The following is a 21,434-nucleotide window of genomic DNA, read 5'->3' as shown; positions in this document are numbered from 1 at the left end:
TGTTTTTTATTGACTATTGCGAATAGTTATTCTCAATTTATAATGTTTTAAAATGTTCTACCAATGGAAGCAGATAATATTTTTGCGCTGATCCGTCATAACAATTTGCACCCTTTTTTATTTACACGTCAGTAATCTTAATTCCTAGTTTTCAGTGTATCTGAGAGTGAGTTTTGTTCCTCGAACAAGGAGGCATCGTAATTATAAGCGTAAGCCGACGGAGGTGCAGTCTCCACCGGCTAAGCACTGAGGGCTGACCCGCCGCTTGGCTTGGAGACGGGGGTGGGATTTCCCGATCTTTTCTGTCATTGGTTAATATTTTATTCTGTTGACATGTTTTCTTACTGCTAATGCTTCCGACACCTTCTTGTCCACCCCCTCTCCTTGAGCCTGGCCGGAGCTGTCAAAACCACGCCTATGGAGGCCCACAATTGGTCCAGAAAGCGTAAAATCAGCAATCAAGGGGGCTTGGTTCATTAGTGCTGGGATCAGAGCAGGAAGGACATGTGAGATAGTTACAGTTGTACAGTGGACAGAGCAAGATCTAACCATTTCAACTCCGTGTCTGCGTAGAATGACTGCGCTTGGATGGACATCCGCATCGAAAGAATAATCTTTTTATGAGAGCAACTGTTGGAGAACAGGAATCCCCAAATCTGCCTTCAAAGCGTCGCTGCGCTCACTTTGACTGATATTATTACGGGGACTTCGTGGAAACTAGCAGCTACGGGAGTTAAAGTGGAAGATCCTTACCATTGTTTTTGCTCGCCTTTTCGCGATTCACATTTTGCCAAAATTGCCTTGCTGCGCTTTTCCTTCCCGTAGTGAGACAATCTATCGTCTGGATACGCGCTCCTTTTTGTCAGAAAACACCACTAAATATATTTTTCACTACGATTGTTGGATGCACCGATGAGAGATCCAGTTTTACAGGGACTGCGATGGCGTACCACCCTTTCCACGCTCACCGGCCGACCGACTTTCCTATGTCAGCTTTTCTCGCGGCCGCGCAACCTTCCTTCTTCCCGGCGCTGACCTTGCCTCCCGGGGCTCTCACAAAGCCGATCCCGGACCATGCCCTGGCCGGAGCCGCGGAGGCAGGGCTCCATTCTGCTCTGAGTCACCATCATCAGGCAGCTCATCTTCGCAGTCTCAAGAGTCTGGAGCCAGAGGAAGAGGTTGAAGACGATCCAAAAGTCACACTGGAGGCGAAAGATCTATGGGACCAGTTCCACAAAATAGGAACAGAAATGGTTATTACGAAATCTGGCAGGTGAGTTCACGGTTGTTCTATTTTTAGTCTTTTGTTCCAGTTTATACGAGTGAATGGTATGATGCACTCCTCGTCTCACATATATTCCGCCGTCTAATGCAGGGGTGTACAACATAAAATATTGTTCTGTTGTATGGCTGTGTAGTTCAGCAGGCCAAGTAAATTCACTACTAAATTTCTGTCTTTTGCACATCGCTCTCGTAAGTCATTTAACGTTTTGCACTCTGAACTGGCTGGCCTAATTATTGTCAATGAGACTGTAGAAATGAACGTCTTACTATTAGAACATGCGTTAGATGCATCTAACGATTAATCTGCTTATTTGACATATGAAAACGAAATTGGGAAAGTACAAGCGATGCGTATTCTGTGGCTTCGCAAAAGTAAAATAGCTGAGGTTTTATGCTGCTTAGGCTATATCAATATCAACAAATATTGACTTTCAAGGTACGGTGCGGCACAGTTAAATCGTGCTTAAATTTATTTCGTGGTCTGGATATGAACTGAGGTGACAATATTCTATGTAAATATCCTACCACTTTGATGGAAGATTTAAGCCTTGCGGCCAGCTCAATTATTTGTAGCCGAGTGAAATGTTCATATATATAATGCCGTTGTTTTATTTAATACATCTAGTTAAGCTAAATATTATCACCGAAAACAGTGAATTATTATTTGGGTTTGTTGCTAAAACGTTAAGCTTGCATTTGACCACATTTGCATAATAACAAGAATATTTAAAAAAAAAATGCATTTCCTTTTTCTTCAGGAGAATGTTTCCACCTTTTAAAGTCCGCATTAATGGACTCGATAAAAAGGCCAAGTATATTCTATTAATGGATATTGTGGCTGCCGACGACTGCCGTTACAAGTTCCACAACTCTCGCTGGATGGTCGCGGGGAAGGCCGATCCGGAGATGCCAAAGCGAATGTATATACATCCGGATAGCCCAGCTACTGGGGAACAATGGATGGCTAAGCCTGTTGCTTTTCACAAACTGAAGTTAACCAACAACATTTCGGACAAACATGGATTTGTAAGTAACCAATTTTCTTCAATAACCATTTTTTTGTGTTTTGTGTAGGCCTATTAAAATTGTGTGCTGCTGTGTAATTAATCTATCAATATAAATTTACTGCCATCTGTGGGTTGTAATGCTTATGATCGCAATGATTGTTCATGCTTACAATATCGCTGTTTATTCCTGAGTGGAGAGAATAATGAATGCTCTAAAATATAAAATGTACTTTCTTAAAATATATTTGGCCCATGTACAATTATATGCTGTCGTGACATTCATTTTTTTAAATTTGTTTCGACACGGTTACAGATATGCCAGACATGGGGTTCAAGTCATAATTTTATTCGTTATGAATAATGATGGCATTGTCAGCTTGGTTATGTTTTGTAAATACATCATCCTGAGTGTTTTCCTTGGCCACTGTTATTTCTATTGTTTATGAACTTTTATGAGAGGGTGGAAGTGACCAAAAAAATGAGGTCAAGGGAACGGGGGAGATCTTGAATCACGCTACAGTAAATGAGTTTACAAATAGCAACAGTGAAAGTGTATTTCGGGCTGTTTTGAGTGAGCGCCGCAACACATTGCATATAGGTAGCGACCTGTGCACATGTGCAGTATCTGATGTGTTAGTTTCAGTGAACAATGTTGAGACAGATGCAACGATGCTGAACAATACTCTATGTGAGCAGTCAAATACAGTGTGTGCCCTGCTCCCTTACGTGACTTGCAAACAAATCAACTTGAAACAAATGGAACATTTACATGCATGGCACAACCATTTGATATAGTTGTGGTCAAATAGAACATAGGCTACATGTAGCCTACCTGTGTAGCATCACATTTTTTAGTTGTTGTAAACAAATTGCTTCCTTAAACTGTACAATTAAGAAACTCTTGTTTTATTTAATTATTTCAGAATTAATTTGTGTTATAATGATAGCGCCACAAAAGAACTCATGTTTTCTGGTTTCTGTCTACCCGCCACTGGCACAGGCCTGTTGTTGTGTTGTTATGTATGAACAATATTTCCACTATTACTAAATATATTATGCGGTTTTTATTGTCTAAAACTATTCTAAATACTAATTATTTGAAACGGATAATTATTGTTGTGACGAGCACTAATGCCCTCTATTCCTCTTCTTCTTATTAGACCATCCTGAATTCAATGCATAAATACCAGCCCAGGTTCCATATTGTGAGAGCCAACGATATTCTGAAGCTCCCGTACAGCACTTTCAGGACATATGTTTTCCCCGAGACTGATTTTATTGCTGTCACAGCTTATCAAAACGACAAGGTATGTATATTTTGATCAATTTAAGCACTCGTTCTCTGAACCTTATAGCACTAGGCCTATATAATGCAGCCTATATAACTTTAATATTCGTATTTATTTATTTATTGTACATATACTTGCGTTTGCATACTTTCTACGACGTTTGATGGGATTTATTCTTTACATCTTACGTTGACCTCATCAAGAGGAGGAGTAGTAGTAATAGGCTATGTGGATGCAAAATTATAAATTTAAAACATTTCAAATTCCTAATGTGTCCAGTGCTACTTTCAGCTACTGCTCATGTTAATTGTCGTCTGTGTCCGAGGGGCCTGGTGAGCTTATCGGTATCGTAAAATTTATGACACAGTCACAATCGATTAGCAGGCACTTAAGCTCGCAGGTTTGTCCGGGAGCTACACTCGCTGAGGCAGAGCAATCAAAGCGGGACAGTTTCTGAACGCAAAAAGTATAGAGGCCATCTAGTTTAGCAATCTTTGAACTTTAAGGCCCTGGTTTCTCCTGAATTTACAGCCTACAGCGTCCAAATCACTTGGGCACAACGAAAATCGTTCTGTTACATCGCTTTGTATTTTCATGGAACTTGTAAAAACTGGCAATGATTCAAACCACACTATTAATTATTGATAGCAGGTCGGCGTCACTCATCTAGTTCGCCTCTCTTGTTCTCTCTGTTGTGCTGTAGAGAAAACAAATTTGACAAATGGAAAATGTTTATTCGTGGAATTTTCTCACGGGGGTCGTGATTAGATATTTTTCATTAAACATTTTTAATAATTAAATTATCTCTCGGAAGTAGCCTAGTCTGCGTAGCGTGTTTAACAGTGTTGGAATAATAACTGATCACACCACATATAAAGGCTTTTCTTTTTATGCATTTAAATTTTGTGTGAATAAGTTTACTTGTGGATTATGTATTCGTGAAGCATAACACTGACAATAGCCTATACTGCGATGCTAATATAGCCTATTAATGCTAGACTTTTGCTAATCATCATTCACAAACAAATGATACATAATATAATATACACATTTATTTTTTTGTATTCAGATAACACAACTGAAGATTGATAATAACCCATTTGCCAAAGGCTTCAGAGACACAGGGAATGGAAGGAGGGAAAAAAGGTAGGTGTTACCTTTATAGTTCACATCCATTATTACGCAATGTAAATGGCCGAGGAACTGCAGAATCAACGCTTTGTAAAATGTGTAGGCCTATATTTAAATTTTATTTACTTAAAAAAAAAAATATATATATATATATATATATATATATATATATATATATATATATATATATATATATATATTCACGGTGCACAGTGTGGGTCAACTCAGGTCATATTTCCTTGATTTATTACTATTTTTTATTTTATGTGTGTTAAAGGAAACAACTGACCCTTCCATCATTACGCATGTATGAAGATCAATGTAAAGTGGACCGTGATGGCGCGGACTCTGATGCTTCCTCAAGCGAACCTACAACCGGCAGAGATGCTGTTCATTCACCTGGACCGGTTTCCAGCCCACTTAGATTAAACCGGGGCAGCAGAGGTAAGTCTAAAACTATGAATAAATTATATTGCTATGCTTCACGATCACTGATAGGAAACAAGCCTAAGTGTCGTATCATTTACAAGACGCTGTATTATGCCTTCAGCGTTTTTCAAGACTATTTTAATAATTGACAAAGTCATTTTAATAAAGCAATGTGCTGATTTCCCAAACACGTTATAAGATGAAAGATTGTGGCGCAACACGTAGGGCCTAGCCCTGAACCAGGCTAAATTTCGTTAGAGGTCTGGGTGTAAAACTAAATTAAAAATGTAAAACTTTTTTTTTAAATGGATAATTATTTCTGTTTCATCGCATTTATTAGCATTGGTCTCCTATTGTACAAGTGTTAGCCTACTACATATTAATTCAGCAATAAATTAAAAAAGTCGTGTAGAAAATGAAAAATAAATCGTTAGCCTTGTGTTTATGTTATAGGAAAATTAGCTACGCTTGGAATTAAGTGACTGTAAAATGTTATCTTCAAAAATAATATCAACATATGTAAAACTTTTTTTATTTTTATTTAATCACAGACGACAAAACATGCACTGACAGTGAGCAGGAATTAGACAATCCAGATGAGCGGTGTGGAGGATCCAGCAGTCCTGGACCAGAGCCTCCATCTCCATTCAGGTCGAGATGTGAGGACCGGGAACGGGGGCGGGAGAGGCCTGTTGTGGAGAAGAAAGACGAGTATCCGGAATCCCGAAAATCAAACGATTCTATATTTAGCATAAGAAACATGGAGAAAGACAAACTAGAGAGCAGGCCGAGAAAAGACACAGACTTGTCAAAGAAGGATACAGAAAACGGTGGTCTTAGCAGCAGTAAAGAGAGCTTCTCTCCTCTGATGGTACAGACTGAGAGTCCGTCACATTTTGGGGCAGGGCACCTTCAGAGTTTGGCACTCTCCGGTCTACACAGTCAACAGTTCTTTAACCCACTAAACACCGGACAACCTCTATTATTCCACCCTGGACAATTTGCAATGGCACCTGGGGCGTTTTCAGCCATGGGTATGGGACATCTATTGGCTTCAGTATCAGGAGCTGGTGGCCTGGAGAATGGAAGCCTGTCGGCCCAGGGTAATGGGAGCACCACGAGTCCCTTTCCCTTTCATCTTTCTCAACACATGCTTGCCTCTCAGGTAAGGAAACTCGCCATTAAAATGTAAAACTATGTCATTATACGAGCTGTCTGGTTATGGAACCACGCAAATGAAAACAGGATACCTATCTAGCGATAGTTTTTGGTGAGATGCTCTTTGATTTTATAGAATGTCTGTCAATAAATGGCTGTCGAGCATTTTTATTAACACACCTAGCCTACATAGAAAATACATTGCTTATATAGGCAACATTTATTAAAAAACTTTTGCCATTTGAATATACAGAAGGCAGAGATAGATTTTAAGATATTTCAAAATGCCATTGCAAAAGCTAATCATTTAAAAATAAGGTCGATTGTCAACTATTTCCGTTCCGTTGACAATCAGCGATATATTGCGTTTATTTCTAAATTAATAAATAAATTCGCCTGCCTTTGGAATCTGATGGATTGCAAACAGGTGGCTCTGGTTAATGTGAGCAAATACTGGCTCTCTAAAAAAAATCGCCATGTAGCAAACTATCGTATGTACGGTGTGCTCAATATCGCTAACTAATGTATCTTATTACAGGGCATTCCGATGCCAACCTTCGGTGGACTTTTCCCGTACCCCTACACCTACATGGCCGCGGCAGCTGCAGCGGCCTCCGCCCTTCCCACGAGCAGCACGGCCGCCTCGCTCTCCAGGAACCCTTTCCTGAGCAGCTCCACTCGCCCTCGGCTGAGATTCAACCCTTACCAGCTCCCCGTCTCGATCCCTCAATGCACAAACCTGCTTACCACCGGATTGCCAAGCGGCCTAAACCCCTCATCTGAATCGTCTAAGTGCGGGAGCAGGGAAGCGAGTCCTGTGCCTGATCACAAGTTAGGGGCGAGTCATAAAAACGGTTCACCTAAAACAACAATGAAGGAATCCATCAATGAACTTCAGAACATTCAGAGACTAGTGAGCGGCCTAGAGAGTCAGCGGGAGACTTCCTCGCCTAGGGATTCGCCCAAGTGATCAAACGTCCACAAACCTATCCAGGGCATGACTTGAATTGCCAGAGGATTTTATGAAGTGGTTCTCTGCGAGAAATTTCATCAAGTACTGTTTTTGCGCATGGATGACTGAAGTGGAAAAAAGCAAATATTAGTCAAGTAAAAAAAAAAAAAATAATAATAATAATAAAGGCCTAATAAAATAAAACGTTGGACTTGGCGCTCTTGGTAGTGGAGAACTACGAAAGTGCTGCGAAGACAATCTACAGTGTAGCCTAATTGACTCTGTGTAGAACATGCTGACAAGACCACACCAATCTGTTGAAAAAAGGAGTTTTAAAATAAAACACATTTTTATTTGCGTAATGTCAGTAGGATCACTGCTGGTTGGTTGCAATGTCTAAATGGTGATTCACATAAAACCTGTGGACTGAAAACAACCAAGCTACATCCAAAAAAAATATTTAAAAAAACAAGAAAAATAAATGAAAATGGATATTTCAAAAGGGATTGAAATGACAGTTGGACGGTTAGTTAAATCCGACAGACAGTTAGCCTATACAAGAACTATTTAATGTAATTATTAATAAAAGAAACTTAATTCTGTAAATAAGCTACAAGGACCTAAGAATATGCAAATTGGTATTAATTTATTCAAAGCTGTGCATTTGCGTGTACATAATATTTAGAGTTTTACTCATTGCATTTTTCTCTCATTTTTCACTATGGTTGTTGTAAATGAAAGCTATAGCGTTTGTTGTTTGGAGACAGAAGGTGTTCCTATCTGTGTTAATCTGCCTGTGACACGCAATGAAAGCGTGTGCCATCAATGCATTGTAGCAGTCGCTGTAAAAACACTTATCACGCTGCGGGACTCACAAGGTTTGGGAAGCCTCAGGTTATGTACTCCAACAGAAGAGACCGACATTCCTCTTCTTGAGATGAGTTTATATAAAGAAATATATGAAAGTGTCCCGTTGTGCTGGCTGTCCGGATTTTTCTGTTGTTGTTGTTGTTGATGTTGTAGGATTCTTTCACGATTTCAATAAAAAACAAAAATCAACGTGTTTAAATATTTTACATTTATGGCACTATACCTTGATACGCTGCAAAATTATAGGCTAGTTGGCCCATATGCATTAGATAGGGAACCTATACATTATGAGGTATAACGACATCATAATAAAACATAATAGCCTACAATTTTTTTTTAAATGACAGAAAAGAAAACAGCTACAAGCAGAAAACAAGTGTATTCTAAATGCATGGGTCAGCCACACCCTTACTATATCTGATTAGGGGTCACATGTAATAATAATAAACGTTATGTTTTAGAAGAAATAATCTGTAGAAAATAATATGTAGAAATATTTATAAATCCATAATGGTTTTTGAAGGGGTTTTCAAAAACGTAGCATAGCAGCCGAAAGCAAAGCTACTGCGCCCTCTGTCGTAGACTCACGTCACGTCACAAAAATGTACCCTGTCAACTTCAATAATGTGATTTTACCGCTAAAATCGGTAGTTGTATACTAATACAAGCCCTACTGAGGCCTTTAGGCATGTGCAAACAATTTTAGTTTAGGTATTTGTTTATTATTATTATTTTACATGAAAAGAGGTGTATTGTAAAAATACAAATACAACACAGATGCCTCTCTATATCCTATACAAATAGTAATAAAAGAATCAACAATAACACAATGTTCTATAATCTACTACCAGAGCCTACTAGCCTACTCTCTAATATGCTAATAATAATAGGCTACAACAAGGACCCCGTGAAACCCGAACTGTCTTTTTAGCTTTTAGTTAGCTATCTTTGTAGACAAAACATACACATTTTTGTGTGCTATATAGGCCTATTTGTGATAAGCAAATCCATAACCAAACGAAATAATTACAGTGTTAACGTTTGCTAAATGTATTCTCTGATGATGACTCTCTATTGATGACTGATCTACCTCTTGATCGAAAGTGATAGGCTACGCTATCTATTTACCGCCAGGTGAAAATATGCACCACCATGACTGATTTATAATCTAATTTATATAATCTAATAATAATAGTATTAATAACAATAATAAATCGACTACATAATGGTACAAAGACCAGAGGTCTAAATTTGAATTCTTTATCGTTTCCAGTGTTTCCTGTGAGGGGTAGCCTACAATGTCACCTATTGTGTTGTTTTAAGCCTATTTATAGTCATAGAACTGCAATGGACGAGTATTTATAGAGAAAGCTTGACTCGGAAGCAGAACTACGCTCAACTCTCCCCACCTCCTTTCTTTCACTCTCTTTGAACGACCCAGATACTGTATGTTGTGCGCTTTTTGGCACCAATCATTAATGGTTTGAGCGCGCCCAGAACACGGTTTAGGCTGTCGAGCCGTAATGAGTAGAAACAGCACAGCAGAGAAGAAATACTCTCATGTTATAGCGAAAGGGTTAAGTGCTGCGGATAGGAGGTTAGGGAGGATGAGAGTTTGGACGCCCAACCACTTTGGCAGCAGACAACCCTTTGTCCAGCAACCGGCGCCTGTCGCCTGCCTGCCGGCCATGCAGCTTCCCCACACCCGCGGACAAAGGGACAGATCCCGAGAGTTACAGCTCCTAATTAGAGATACCCCCTTGTTTCTCCTCTTTTCTTTTTCGTCCAACAACCACAAGCCCTCGTTTTCATTAAGGGGCTATTGTTAAACCCTGTTATATTCAATTAACAGACCGAACAACGCAACCTAACTCTTTGTCCAAACTAATCAGTCAATGACCAATCAATAAACTGCGATGACAAGCAATTACGGGCCTGGTGCTCGACAAAAACCAGCCAAGTGTTTACATATTTAGCTTTAAGTCAACCAAATCGGAAATTGAGAAGGACCAAATATTTAGTAGGTAGCCTACACAGCACGAAAGTGACATTAAGCGTAAAAGCCAATTATCAGTTGTTTCTTTTATATTAATGGGGGAAAAAATTCAGACAAAAAGACCATTGATGACAAGTGGTTTCTCACAGTCGTCTGGGTGAGTTTTTATCTGATCTGCAGAAGCTGAAACTGAACACTGAGAAGCTTGAAAATCTATGAAGGCACTGAGGGGTTGAGATGACTGGATGCTGATATCATTCAATACAACGAACCTCAGAAATACCATGTAAAGGAGAGCGAGAAAGACTCTTCAGGCTTATTGCCATTACAGTATTACAGTATACCACATCAACATTACAGCTCACGTGCACCTGATCAATCTCTACTGGTCTTTTTTTTTAAGAACATACAGTCCACAGGTGTTTTATGTCAGTTCATTTATATACTAATATTTGGCCATTGAAGCACTGTTCAACACCTAAAATTGCAATGAAATTAATTTGAAAATTTATGAAATCAATAAAGTCGAGAAAACACATTCATCTATTAATTTCAAAAACATATTTAATATTAAATTCTAATAGCCTATATCATATTTTACTATGTCGGGTAAACAAGTGAACACAAAGCCAGTTCATTAATTACAATATTTGCTAGCCAAAATAATGGTTTGTTATTTCTGTACAATTCTTTTTACATTTGTAGCTGAATTGTTCAACTCTTTTTCGCCTAGACAAGAAGAAATTGATATTTAAAAAAGTAAGCCTACCCTAAGAAATATTCAGTAAGTGACAACTAGCCTGACAAAGACAAGTTTCAATCTCTTTGAATGTGGGTGGTGAGGAACAGTTGCTTTCAGAATGTGTTAGGTAAGACAGTGGTTTGATGGAACTGTTTAAATATTACAGTGCACAAGACAAACGTGTAATTCTCACACACCTCCTTGTTGAAGCTTTCAAGCTTGAGTGAAGCTGTCAGAACTGTGTAGATCCTGGGGAGGAGGAGTCTCATTCTCACACAAGTTGTGCATTCAGAAAGGCTGATGGTGAGTTTCTCTAGTCTTATGTATTTGTTTTGTTGAATTTCAATGGCATTCTGTTAACACACAACAAGAAAAAAATCACTTTTTGGTCAATCAGAATAAAAATCTGAACCAGTGATCCGTCGCCACCTTCTGGACATATTAATGAAAGGAAGTGATTGGTAATATTATGTCTATTTAAGTTCTTGGTGAATGCTTTCTTACAAAGCAATTTATAATAAAGTGTAGGCCTACAGATTTTTACAACTTCAGTGGCAATTTACCAGGACAGCAGAGAATTCAACACAAATACGTGCACTGCAAGTAAACATCACAAGCTACTGTTCAAAAAAGCAGAACAAAAATACTTTTAGTAAAGGAAAGCAGACAGGTGCCAATTATTGTGCATGTGAAAGTGTGATTAAATTATAAAACCCTATACTGATTCATCATATCTGCACTAATATTACCTTATATCAAAATTTTATGTTTAAACTTTTGTTTGCATAAATAAATTGTTCATGCAAGCAAAGTATAGTTTATCATCCAGTGAACACAGTCCACTGGATATACAGGGCATTTTGTGGTGAGTCACCCTGTAAATAGAAAATAAAATTAAAAAGCTCACTTTTCTGCAGTACATAACACCACCACTAGGTGTCACAATAAACTTCTAACCATTTCCTTCATTTCTGAGCAAAACAACTGATAAATACAGACTGCACTCAAATGGTTGTGATTACACCGTAAATCTAGTTTAATTTTCTGTTGAATCAGCCCAGTGCTGCTCCAGGTGACAGAAAGAGAGAAATGAATATCACCTCGAAGTCACTCAGGCAACAGGCGTCTTCAAAATCCCACTACAATAGATGAAGTTAAAGAGGGATTTGTGTGCCTGACCCGTACTCGTCTACCCGCAAGCTCAGATCCTGAGATGAACTTAAGAGATTACTAAAGACTAACAGTTGATCATGATGAACGAAGCGTCAGGCCAGGGAGGGTCTGAGACTAAACTAGTCAGCCCTTCTCAAAACATGCAATTCTCTCACACTAAGGAGTTTACAGCCTCAACTGCCTGGCTAATTTATGGCCTGTTTATTAGCTTGCTATATATTGTGAATTGATAAATAAAAACATCTTTAATTAATACCGCTATACCACAAACATTTCGAGATTTTTAAATGATGACTTTTTGTTGCATTTAAGTGATAATGACTCTGCCTAAAGGACATGTTTGAGATCATATGCCAGGATCATTAGTGCAGAAGCAAATCCGGAGGTCAATGTTAAGGGTCATTTTAAGGGTCTTTGGGTATTTTAGAATAATATCCTCTGATATGACTGTTTGTAAGCGATATTATGAACTAAAAGGATGCCAGCATGCCCTGACAGGATTCATCCAGAGAAGCATTCCACTGAAACACAGCAGTAACTATATTAGAATGCATTACAATAAATGTTACAATAGAAGGTATCTCAGGTGAATATGAGTCATTATTTAAAATTAATAATCATTATTACTGCGAACTTTACTTAATTAAGTTGTCATGTTGGCTAAAACACAACAAGGCATACTGGACTAAGAACATTAACAGTAGCTTACAGGCCATAAAAATACGTCTATGTTATTGTTCATTTTATGAAACAATACTTTATTAGGCTGCACTTTATTCCGATGGTCCACTTTAGACACTCTACTACACTGTAAAAAATTATATGATCAATAAGTTATAACATACGTTTTTACATTGCTTAAACTTATCAAAATAAGGTAAGCAATTGTCAACTTTTTTATACGTTATACAAGTTTCAACATGTTTTAAGTCAGTTTAATGCAATTTAAGTTGAAATGATTAAAACATCCAAGTTGTTTGTACTTAAAAATTTAAGGCAGCAACTGTTAAAAAAAAAAAAAAATTATAGCGCAACTATAAGTAACTTGCGACTACTTATCAACTAATTTTTAAAATAGAGTTATGGTTAGGTGTTAGGGTTCGGGTTTTAGAATAAGTTAACGTAGTTGTATAGTTACTTATAGTCAGTAGAATGTCTTTTGGGAAGCATCATAAGAAAGTGTTAGCAAATAGATAAGACAGTCTACTAATACTAAGAGTTAGTTGACATGTTGCAAAGTTATATAGTTAGTAGAATGTCTAAAGTGGACTAAATAAAGTGTTACCATTAATTCTTCGTTTACATTTTTTTTTCTTTTAGATTTAACGATGTCTCGCATAGAAAATGTAAAATGAAAATCCCATAGCCAGGCTAGAGTTTTGGCTTTGCTTACGTAATTGTGGCCCAAACACAATTTTTCACAAACTCTTTGTGTCAATTTTGTGAAGCTGTAAGCTTTCTGGGATTTTTGGGGTACTGAATGCGCCATGCGAGGACCACATTTATTAGCTAAACTTCATCCCGTGCCCTGAGTCACATGGTCAGAGGTCAGAGAGCAGCGCTGATGTCTGCGATTAGCATGAAGCATGACTGCCTACGAGCCATGTGATGTCTAATAGCCTAAGTGATAAAGACACTAAATGACTAAACAACCCATTCGCAATGACAAGCATAATAAACAGCTGAAAGGAGCTAACAGCTAACACAACAACTGCTAAAGGCCACACTTTTGATCTCCGGTTTATTGCAACACAAATGCATGCATGTAGGCTATTTATTTATTTATTTGTCTGATATTTACATATTACTCCAGAGTATATAATGAGATTTATAAAATATAGCTCAAACTGTTCTATGAATTTGAACTCATTGAACTGTATGCAATTTTGCATGTGTAGCTAATATAGCAATAAATTTAGCATTTCTGCAATACAATAAAAACAGATTAGATAAGACTCTTGTTTGATAAAGAAGGTTGTTGCTGCTGAAGGTTTTAGTGATATCGTGACCCTAACAGACAATTCAAATACGTATTACAGGAAACGAATGACCCATGATTTCGTTCGTGTCGAGTCTTTAAAATGACGCCCTTCCCAATTCCAACTTTCCACTTTCATCATTTCCACTTTGCAAATCAATACTGCAGCAGTACACAAATGTTTGTTGTTTGAAAGCAACGGTGCTTATATGGGCCATGTGCAGGCCTTTCCTTGAGGCCGTATTCAAATACACAGGCAGAAGATGAATGACTGTGTCGTAGCTGACAGGTGCTGAAGCATTTGAGAATGACACCTGTGCAAGCCACGTGAGATTTCTAAGGATTGTGCGTAGAAATAAGAGGGGAATTGAAGGGAGAAGAGAAAGTATAGTTTATAAATTGATAAATTGTGTGCTAACCTGTTTGCATTTTAGGTAGGGCATTTTCTGGGTCTTAGAGTTAGTTTATGATAAACATTTATAGGACTACGTTTTATATTCTAATTTCTGAACACATGACATCAGACAAACTTTTGGCAGAGGTTGAGTTGTTCAGAGGGAGGTTTACGTAAGGTAACGTGTCGTGAAAATAATCGGGACAGTCTGAAATCTGTCCCTACGGCTCCAAATTACAGCACGATGCAGTTCCATTTTCCACCACAGATTTACAAAGGAAAACTGTGGGGCGCTGTGGAGGGCTGTGCTGCCCCGCTTAGTGCCATAATACCTACCGAATCCATACGGTAATTTTAATAGATATCCTACTCACTTAAAATAGTCTAGAAAACTCAGATTTTTTTTTTTTTTTTTTGCAGAATGCTGAACACATTTGTAATTTATTATTTATTCAGTTTATAGAGATGTCTTTGTTTTGAAAGACTATTTTGGCTGCTCTCACATTCGAGCCGCAGCTGGTGTATTTGTCAACTGTGGCGACAAGTTCAGCTTTGCTTTCCCTAAACCTCAAAGTTGTACTGCTGTTTCCCCCATAACCATCTGTGCTACATCATATTGCAAACATAAGATCATCGTACTGTAAGATCTATCTGTGTACAGATTGGTAGTGCCTTTGCTTTGACCACTGAGTTTGACATGGGTGTTAAGCTAAATAAACCATTTTAGTTTTTAAATAGATTTGTACTACAGCACCTTTACTCGATGACACATGGCAGCCTCGGGTCAATGTTTTGTTCTACACCAAATCCTGTGTATACACGTTCTGTTTTTGATGATAAAATGTGTACATTTGACTATGACCTGAGTTACAGTATTATTATTTTGGACATTTCCCACCCATTTTTCTTTAAAAATGTATACTTTTATAAAAGATCAGATTAAAATGATAAAGTTAGCTAGAGAACATCTGTCATGTAAATGTATCTTGACCATTTATTTTAGGCTAAAAAACTTTTATAACAGATCTTGCATCATAACTTTTAATAACTCAAATAAGGTGAAAAAGAAATGTGACCAGACCATTTTCAATTGTTTTCAATTACATAAAGACCACAACCAACCAAAATGAAACACATCAGACTTGATCCAATCAAGTTTTTTGAACATTTTTCCTTAATTGGACATTCAGTATTTCTTTTGTGTGTTGAAAAAAAGATCTGCTCAAGAAATGTTCAGGACTATATAAATACTTTTGTGTCAAAAGTCAAAACCAAACCATTTGTGGTTAGATGGTTTATCCTACTGATCATTAGTCCAATGACGGAGATAATTGATCTAGTCCTCTGTAACTGAACAACCTGAATAGTACTATTTCATGAGTGATAACGTTTGAAATCATGAATACTAATGAGCTGTATACATAACATATACACTGAATATAATTATCTTAATTATATAATCCTATAATGTTTGTTGAATTCAGTAGAAATCAGAAATTAAAAGGATATTAAAGGGAAAGTCTACGACACGCAAAACTACAGTTAAGTACTGTATATATATATATTTATATACCAAAGACCTACAACACTGATTAATTCTGCTAGTGATATATCATCAACGATAAAAAGATGGTTCACATCACTGTGCATACTGTGCAGCTCATGCGAGAATTAATAAATATTTGATATTACCTGGCAAAACCCATTGGCTTACATTAAATAATGATAAGATTAATACTGCCCAGTTAAACAAACACATTCGAAGACATTTCACAGACAAGACTTAAGCCAGTCCCAGACTGTTTGAGCTGTTTTAACTGAAAGTGACTTGCACTGACACATCTTAAAATAGATCAGTGCCATTGTTTTATCTCAAGATACACACTAGTAATGTTTTTTTTTCTTTCTAAGGCATGTTTATAAAAGCTACTTCAATGTCCTAATTTAACTAAAGCCTACTCCTGGCTTAATCTAAACACTGTCTGCGAAACTAGGCCTAGATCTTTTAACCATATTTAAATACATAAGCTTGTTAAACCGATTAGACCCTATATGGCTAGATTCAGCACCATACCGGCATGATGAATTTGGTCTTCAAGCAAAAGTAACTGGATGAATATTTTAATGCTACTGATCCCGATCTGAATACTGACTAGTGATCCAGCCTGAATCATGATGACACCGTGTTCGTTTGTTGGTCAGAGGCGAACTGGCCCCCCCGACTGAGTCGAGTTTCTCACAAGGATTTTTTCTCTGTCGCCTGATGGAGTTTGGGTACACTCTGGCCCACCTCTGGCTTTTTTAGTTGGGGACACTTAATATTCAACAATATTGATCTGCCTGTACTGACACTGTTGTATGAGAACTGACAACGAACTGTGCTGGACAATGACATCATTTTTTTTTGTGCAGAACTGCTCTATAGATGAAATAAACTAATTCAATAATTGATGATCTTTACAACGGAACTGAATTAACACTGAACCGACTTCAGCTGAATCTGTGAAATCTACATGCAATCTGTATTGTATAAAGCGCTTTATAAATAAAGGTGACGGCAATTGTAATAAAATGGAATCTATAAATGACTCGACTTAAGAAAAGTGTTTTTTTTAAATAGTTGCTTAATCTAAACATTCATTAAAATAATTTATTTCAAAAGTATGCATTCATTTATGTTTTCTTTTTGAAAGGACAAACATAATTGTGCACATGGGCCAGCTTGCTGTACTGTGAAAATCTTCCCAAGCTTTCACTGCTCCACACACAGGATGGGTGCTTATGGTAAGAGGGCTAATGGTGGAAGAAAAGACACAGCGGGCGCGCTAAACACCCTGACTGCACACAGACATCTGAGCTAATGACTGTGGCAGTATGGGGTTATGCTGGTTCCAGGGTGGCGGGTCGCTCCGTGGTTTTACTATGAAGCCATTGTGATGTCACTGCTCTGTACTGACTATCTGCCGCCGGGTGCAGACAATGTCCTAGTGTAGAGCCAACTGCACATAATGCCCTTCTGAGAAATACAGCAAGCTGAGAAGAGATGAGAGCATCCTCACCCGATAATTTCATGCCAAAGACACGATACGGGCACTGTGTTACCACAGTATAAACCAGTGTGAAAAGACTGGATCTGTGCAGGATACACAGACATTAGGAGGATTTTGGAAATATTTGAGACCATAATGCACAGTATTGAATGAACATTTCAGGTATGAGAGAAGGGAAAAAGGGATAGAGAAATGTAGGACGACTCTGTTGAATCAAAGCCCCCCTCCCCCCTCCATCAGCCTCTTTACTCTTTGTTGTTTATTAGCACAGACCCCTCTTACCCATGACCAATTATACAGGCAAATGTTTTTCTAAGGAAAAAGAGCCTGCACTCCCATACCCATTAATCACTCACGGATGCTTCCATGAGGATTCTCATTCAACTGACAGAAATCCAGCAGTATTACTAAAATCTGATGTCAAAATCTTTAGTCAAGCAGTTTTATTGTAAGAAACCAAGAATGGGAATGTGGAAAAGAAAAAAAAATCAAAGAAAAAAGAAAGATTTATTTCTTATAAAAGACTGCAGTAAAACTATTTTTTAGTGTAATGTAAACTAATTATAAAAAAGTATGATACAATAAATTATGTAATATTTTATTTACAATATTATCATCATTACCAAAAAATTAATGTGTAAATATAACTTAATTTAAATTAGGCCTAAATATAACTATTATTAATAATATACATGTTATATATTATAAATGTTTACAATTATAATAATAACACTTCTCTTCTCTCATTCTAAATGACAGTATAGAATAGGCTCTCTAAGAAAATAGAAAATCAAGGGAGCCTATATATAGACTATTCATACTTTTACCCGTTCAAAACTTAAATGAATTAGTCATACAAGATGTGAATTTTTTTCCCCTATGGTGAATATGCAACTATTGATGCAAAATTCGATTAAACATTTTGATATCCTAATTTTTTAAGACTGTATCTAGCCCAGAGGAACAACGCAAAACATTGTAGAACGACATTGCTATATTCATAGTTTTCTCAAGGTTTAAACGTGAATTCTGAATGATCCTCACATTTGTATTAATTATTAAATGAGAGGACTATTTTTTTATAGTATCTATTTCAATTTTTTCCCATCCAAAATAGATGTTGTTAACGGCCAACATTTACCGTGAGGCAGAGTAAAGGAAAAACTAAAGGTCTGGCGGAGAGGCATCAACTGTAACGTGTAAGTTTTGAGAGCATCGCTCAGTGTCTGTCCAGTCGGTAACACCCTGCCCTCAGTACATAAACTAACCCTACTGCTGTTCCTAATTTCAAGACCACGTGACGGTGGGAGTGAGTGAAGTTTAAATTCCCTTTCAGAGAGGCAACTCAATTCATCCCCTATAAAAAATCATCCCTTTTATAGCGACATCTTATTTAGTACGCTAAGGTATAACTTGCCTATACTTCCTAAAGCGCGCATCTTGAGCGAGTCTCATCCTGAGGTTCACACACACAGAAAGTGCGTCAAGATCAGTGAGGTGGAGGTAAGACCAATTATTTTCAATCACGTGTGATAACGGTAATAGCCTACATGGGGCTTTCAGCAAATAATTCCTGCCTAAAATTATTATTCCTCATGATAATATTTCGTGCTTCCAGCCTGAAGGGATAGGCTACGTCGGCTTTATTTAGTTGTGAAATATGACAAAAATTAAGCTATTTATTTTCGCTCTAATCTATGACCACTTGTCTGTAATGGAGTAGCCTAATTAGATTAGCACCTTTACGAAAAAATGCAAAAAATATTTTTTGATGAGATTACCAAACAATTAATGACGTGCGCATCTAGGCCGTATTTAAATGTTTCTGTCAAATAAACCTAACGCATTTTTAAGGGTATATTCGATTTCAATATATAGGCCTAAGTCTGTAGAGTATTGTTTGACGTCTTAGCATGCATCAAATAAATCAGATGGGCCTTCATGTGAACATTTTGACATAAGTAAACGTGAAGTAGGCTAGCCTACATTAATTAAGATACACGTGTTGCGGATACATTGTCTACACTAAAAGATGACTAAATGTTTGATCAGAGGTTATATTTACAGCAGTATTTTATGGAAAGATGATCCTCATTATTTGACAGCAACCCGCGAAGAGACAGCCTACAGTGGAAAAACATGTGAAAATAAATACCGACAATATATTCAATAGAATGTAAAAATACATACATTATAGTCTGTTCTATTATGATTATTATTAGTTGTATTATTAATATTGCTGTATATTAAATATTAGCCTATAGTAGCCTATGTCTGGTTTAAAGGATTAGCTACATCTAAAAGTTTGAACGAGCGTAGCCAACTTTTTATAAGCACCAGGTTACATGATTTATTTAATTAATCAAACTAATCTATTTAATCACACATTGTGTCAAACCTTTTTGGATGAAATTCAGGAGGATGGACTGTAGCCTACATATTCACTTTTAAAATAAACCAAACACGTGTGTCCAGATCTATAGCCTCGACGAAAGAATATATAAAATAGGCCTGTGTGGTCCCGAGTTGCTATCACTTTAGCCACTGAGGCTAAAACAAACAAACCTAGCCGATATCATACACCCATGACTGAGGCCTTTCTTCTAAAACCGTCTTTCCTTATTCCTGCGTTTATTCTCATTGATAACATGTTCTGTTAGGAAAATTACACCGGCGAGAATGACAAACAGGTCTGAGGACATATTCTAGCTGTTGCCATTCATTCGGTCATGTCACCAGTAGATATGAGTCAAGGCTCCCACGGCCCTCGAACTTCTCCAGGTGATTTATTGATCTTTCAGCCTCGTGCTTCGACCCATTTACTCTAAAACCGCAACCATATTTCACTGGAAATGTTTAAACGAAATTCTCAGCAGATTTCAAATTCAAACATGAGAGCCTATAAGGGAACAAATAATCTAAAAAATGGAACAATGTTAAACTGTGAAATTGATAGAAAGCTCATGACATATAAAGCCAGACAAAATTACATTATGTTAAATACATGGCTAATGTTCTGCCTGTTTTTGCCCGAGCATAAATGGGTGATTGTTTAATTAGAATCACTTTTGGCTAACTTGAAATCTTGAGTGATGATCTTGTTCTTCAAACAATGTTTCAGTTCTGTTAAGACATTTATCACATCATTGAATAAAGATCGGATGCACATGGCTTGAACAGCCTTCAGGGTTGGGTTTAATGTGTGATGCGGTGAATCTTTCAGCATTGTGTGTGGTGTGATGATATTTTTTTGAGAAAATGTCTTGGAATTGCTAATACATCAAGATATAACAGTAAAATAACTACGAAATAGAAAACATTATTTCTGAATAAAAAATCTTAAATAATGACTGGTAAAATAAATTGTATAAAGCTTCTCTAAGTTCATGATGTAAGAATATTAAAATTAATTATATTTAGCCTATCTTCAGTCTTGTTCAGCGGCCACTTTGCTGTCTGATATGTTTTATTTTGTATTTCTAATTTCCATTAAAGGTAAATGGAAATGAGATAAAAAAAAATCAATTGTTTTCTAAATGACAAGTTGGCAATATGATTTTAAAGTTATTTTGGGGGTGGGAAGCAAAGTTGAATTTCCATGATTTAAATATCTTTATTATAAGGGGCAAGTCTGGGTGGGGAACTAGCCCAAAATAAAAAATTACCGTGCAACATACAAAAAAAAAAGAAACCAAAAACGATTTAAAACATTTGAATAGATAAATAAATAAATAAAAGACAGGAAACCTAATTTCCCCAATACAGAGAAAATTAAAAAATGTCAGATGTTCTTATAGGATTTTCTTTTTTGTCCTCATCCTTGAGGTAGCTATTTAGGCAACCTTGAAGTAGCTATTTTGAATAGGCAACCTGTTAAACTATTGCTGTGGGGGAGAGAATGAGGAGACGAGTCTACCAGTCATGTTTTACGATGAGTAGACTTGCTTTCCTCGTGAGAGGACCGTTGGTTTGAGTCAATCC

At 37.1% G+C, this 21,434-nt stretch overlaps 2 protein-coding genes across 2 annotated transcripts in view; one reads left to right on the top strand and one right to left on the bottom strand.

Moving 5' to 3' along the window:
- The first annotated feature begins 490 nt into the window (after nt 1-490).
- On the top strand, nt 491-8,309 carry tbx2b (T-box transcription factor 2b). Its single transcript, XM_077208306.1, has 7 exons — nt 491-1,273; nt 2,043-2,310; nt 3,452-3,598; nt 4,650-4,726; nt 4,989-5,155; nt 5,692-6,305; nt 6,837-8,309. The coding sequence occupies exons 1-7, from the start codon at nt 942-944 to the stop codon at nt 7,266-7,268; spliced, it is 2,037 nt and encodes a 678-aa protein (XP_077064421.1). The 5' UTR covers nt 491-941; the 3' UTR covers nt 7,269-8,309.
- A 2,884-nt stretch (nt 8,310-11,193) lies between these two features.
- Nucleotides 11,194-21,434, bottom strand: part of brip1 (BRCA1 interacting helicase 1) — an 81,521-nt gene continuing 71,280 nt past the window's right edge. Inside the window, exon 24 of the mRNA XM_077208280.1 lies at nt 11,194-11,211. The gene's annotated coding sequence lies outside the window, so the exon portion shown is untranslated. The remainder of the gene's footprint in view (nt 11,212-21,434) is intronic.

The sequence above is a fragment of the Siphateles boraxobius genome, unplaced genomic scaffold, assembly GCF_051911475.1.
Source record: "Siphateles boraxobius isolate OS27281-9 unplaced genomic scaffold, OSU_SipBor_1 6, whole genome shotgun sequence".
NCBI lineage: Eukaryota > Metazoa > Chordata > Actinopteri > Cypriniformes > Leuciscidae > Siphateles > Siphateles boraxobius.
The sequence above is the reverse complement of the archived record's forward strand: the minus strand, read 5'-3'. Positions and strand labels throughout refer to the sequence as shown.

Excerpts from the sequence above, each read along its gene's own strand:
- tbx2b (XM_077208306.1), top strand. The coding sequence starts at position 942 with ATGGCGTACCACCCTTTCCACGCTCACCGGCCGACCGACTTTCCTATG. Across the intron at positions 2,311-3,451 it reads TTTCGGACAAACATGGATTT|ACCATCCTGAATTCAATGCA; the intron begins GTAAGTAACCAA and ends TCTTCTTATTAG. Across the intron at positions 4,727-4,988 it reads AATGGAAGGAGGGAAAAAAG|GAAACAACTGACCCTTCCAT; the intron begins GTAGGTGTTACC and ends TGTGTGTTAAAG.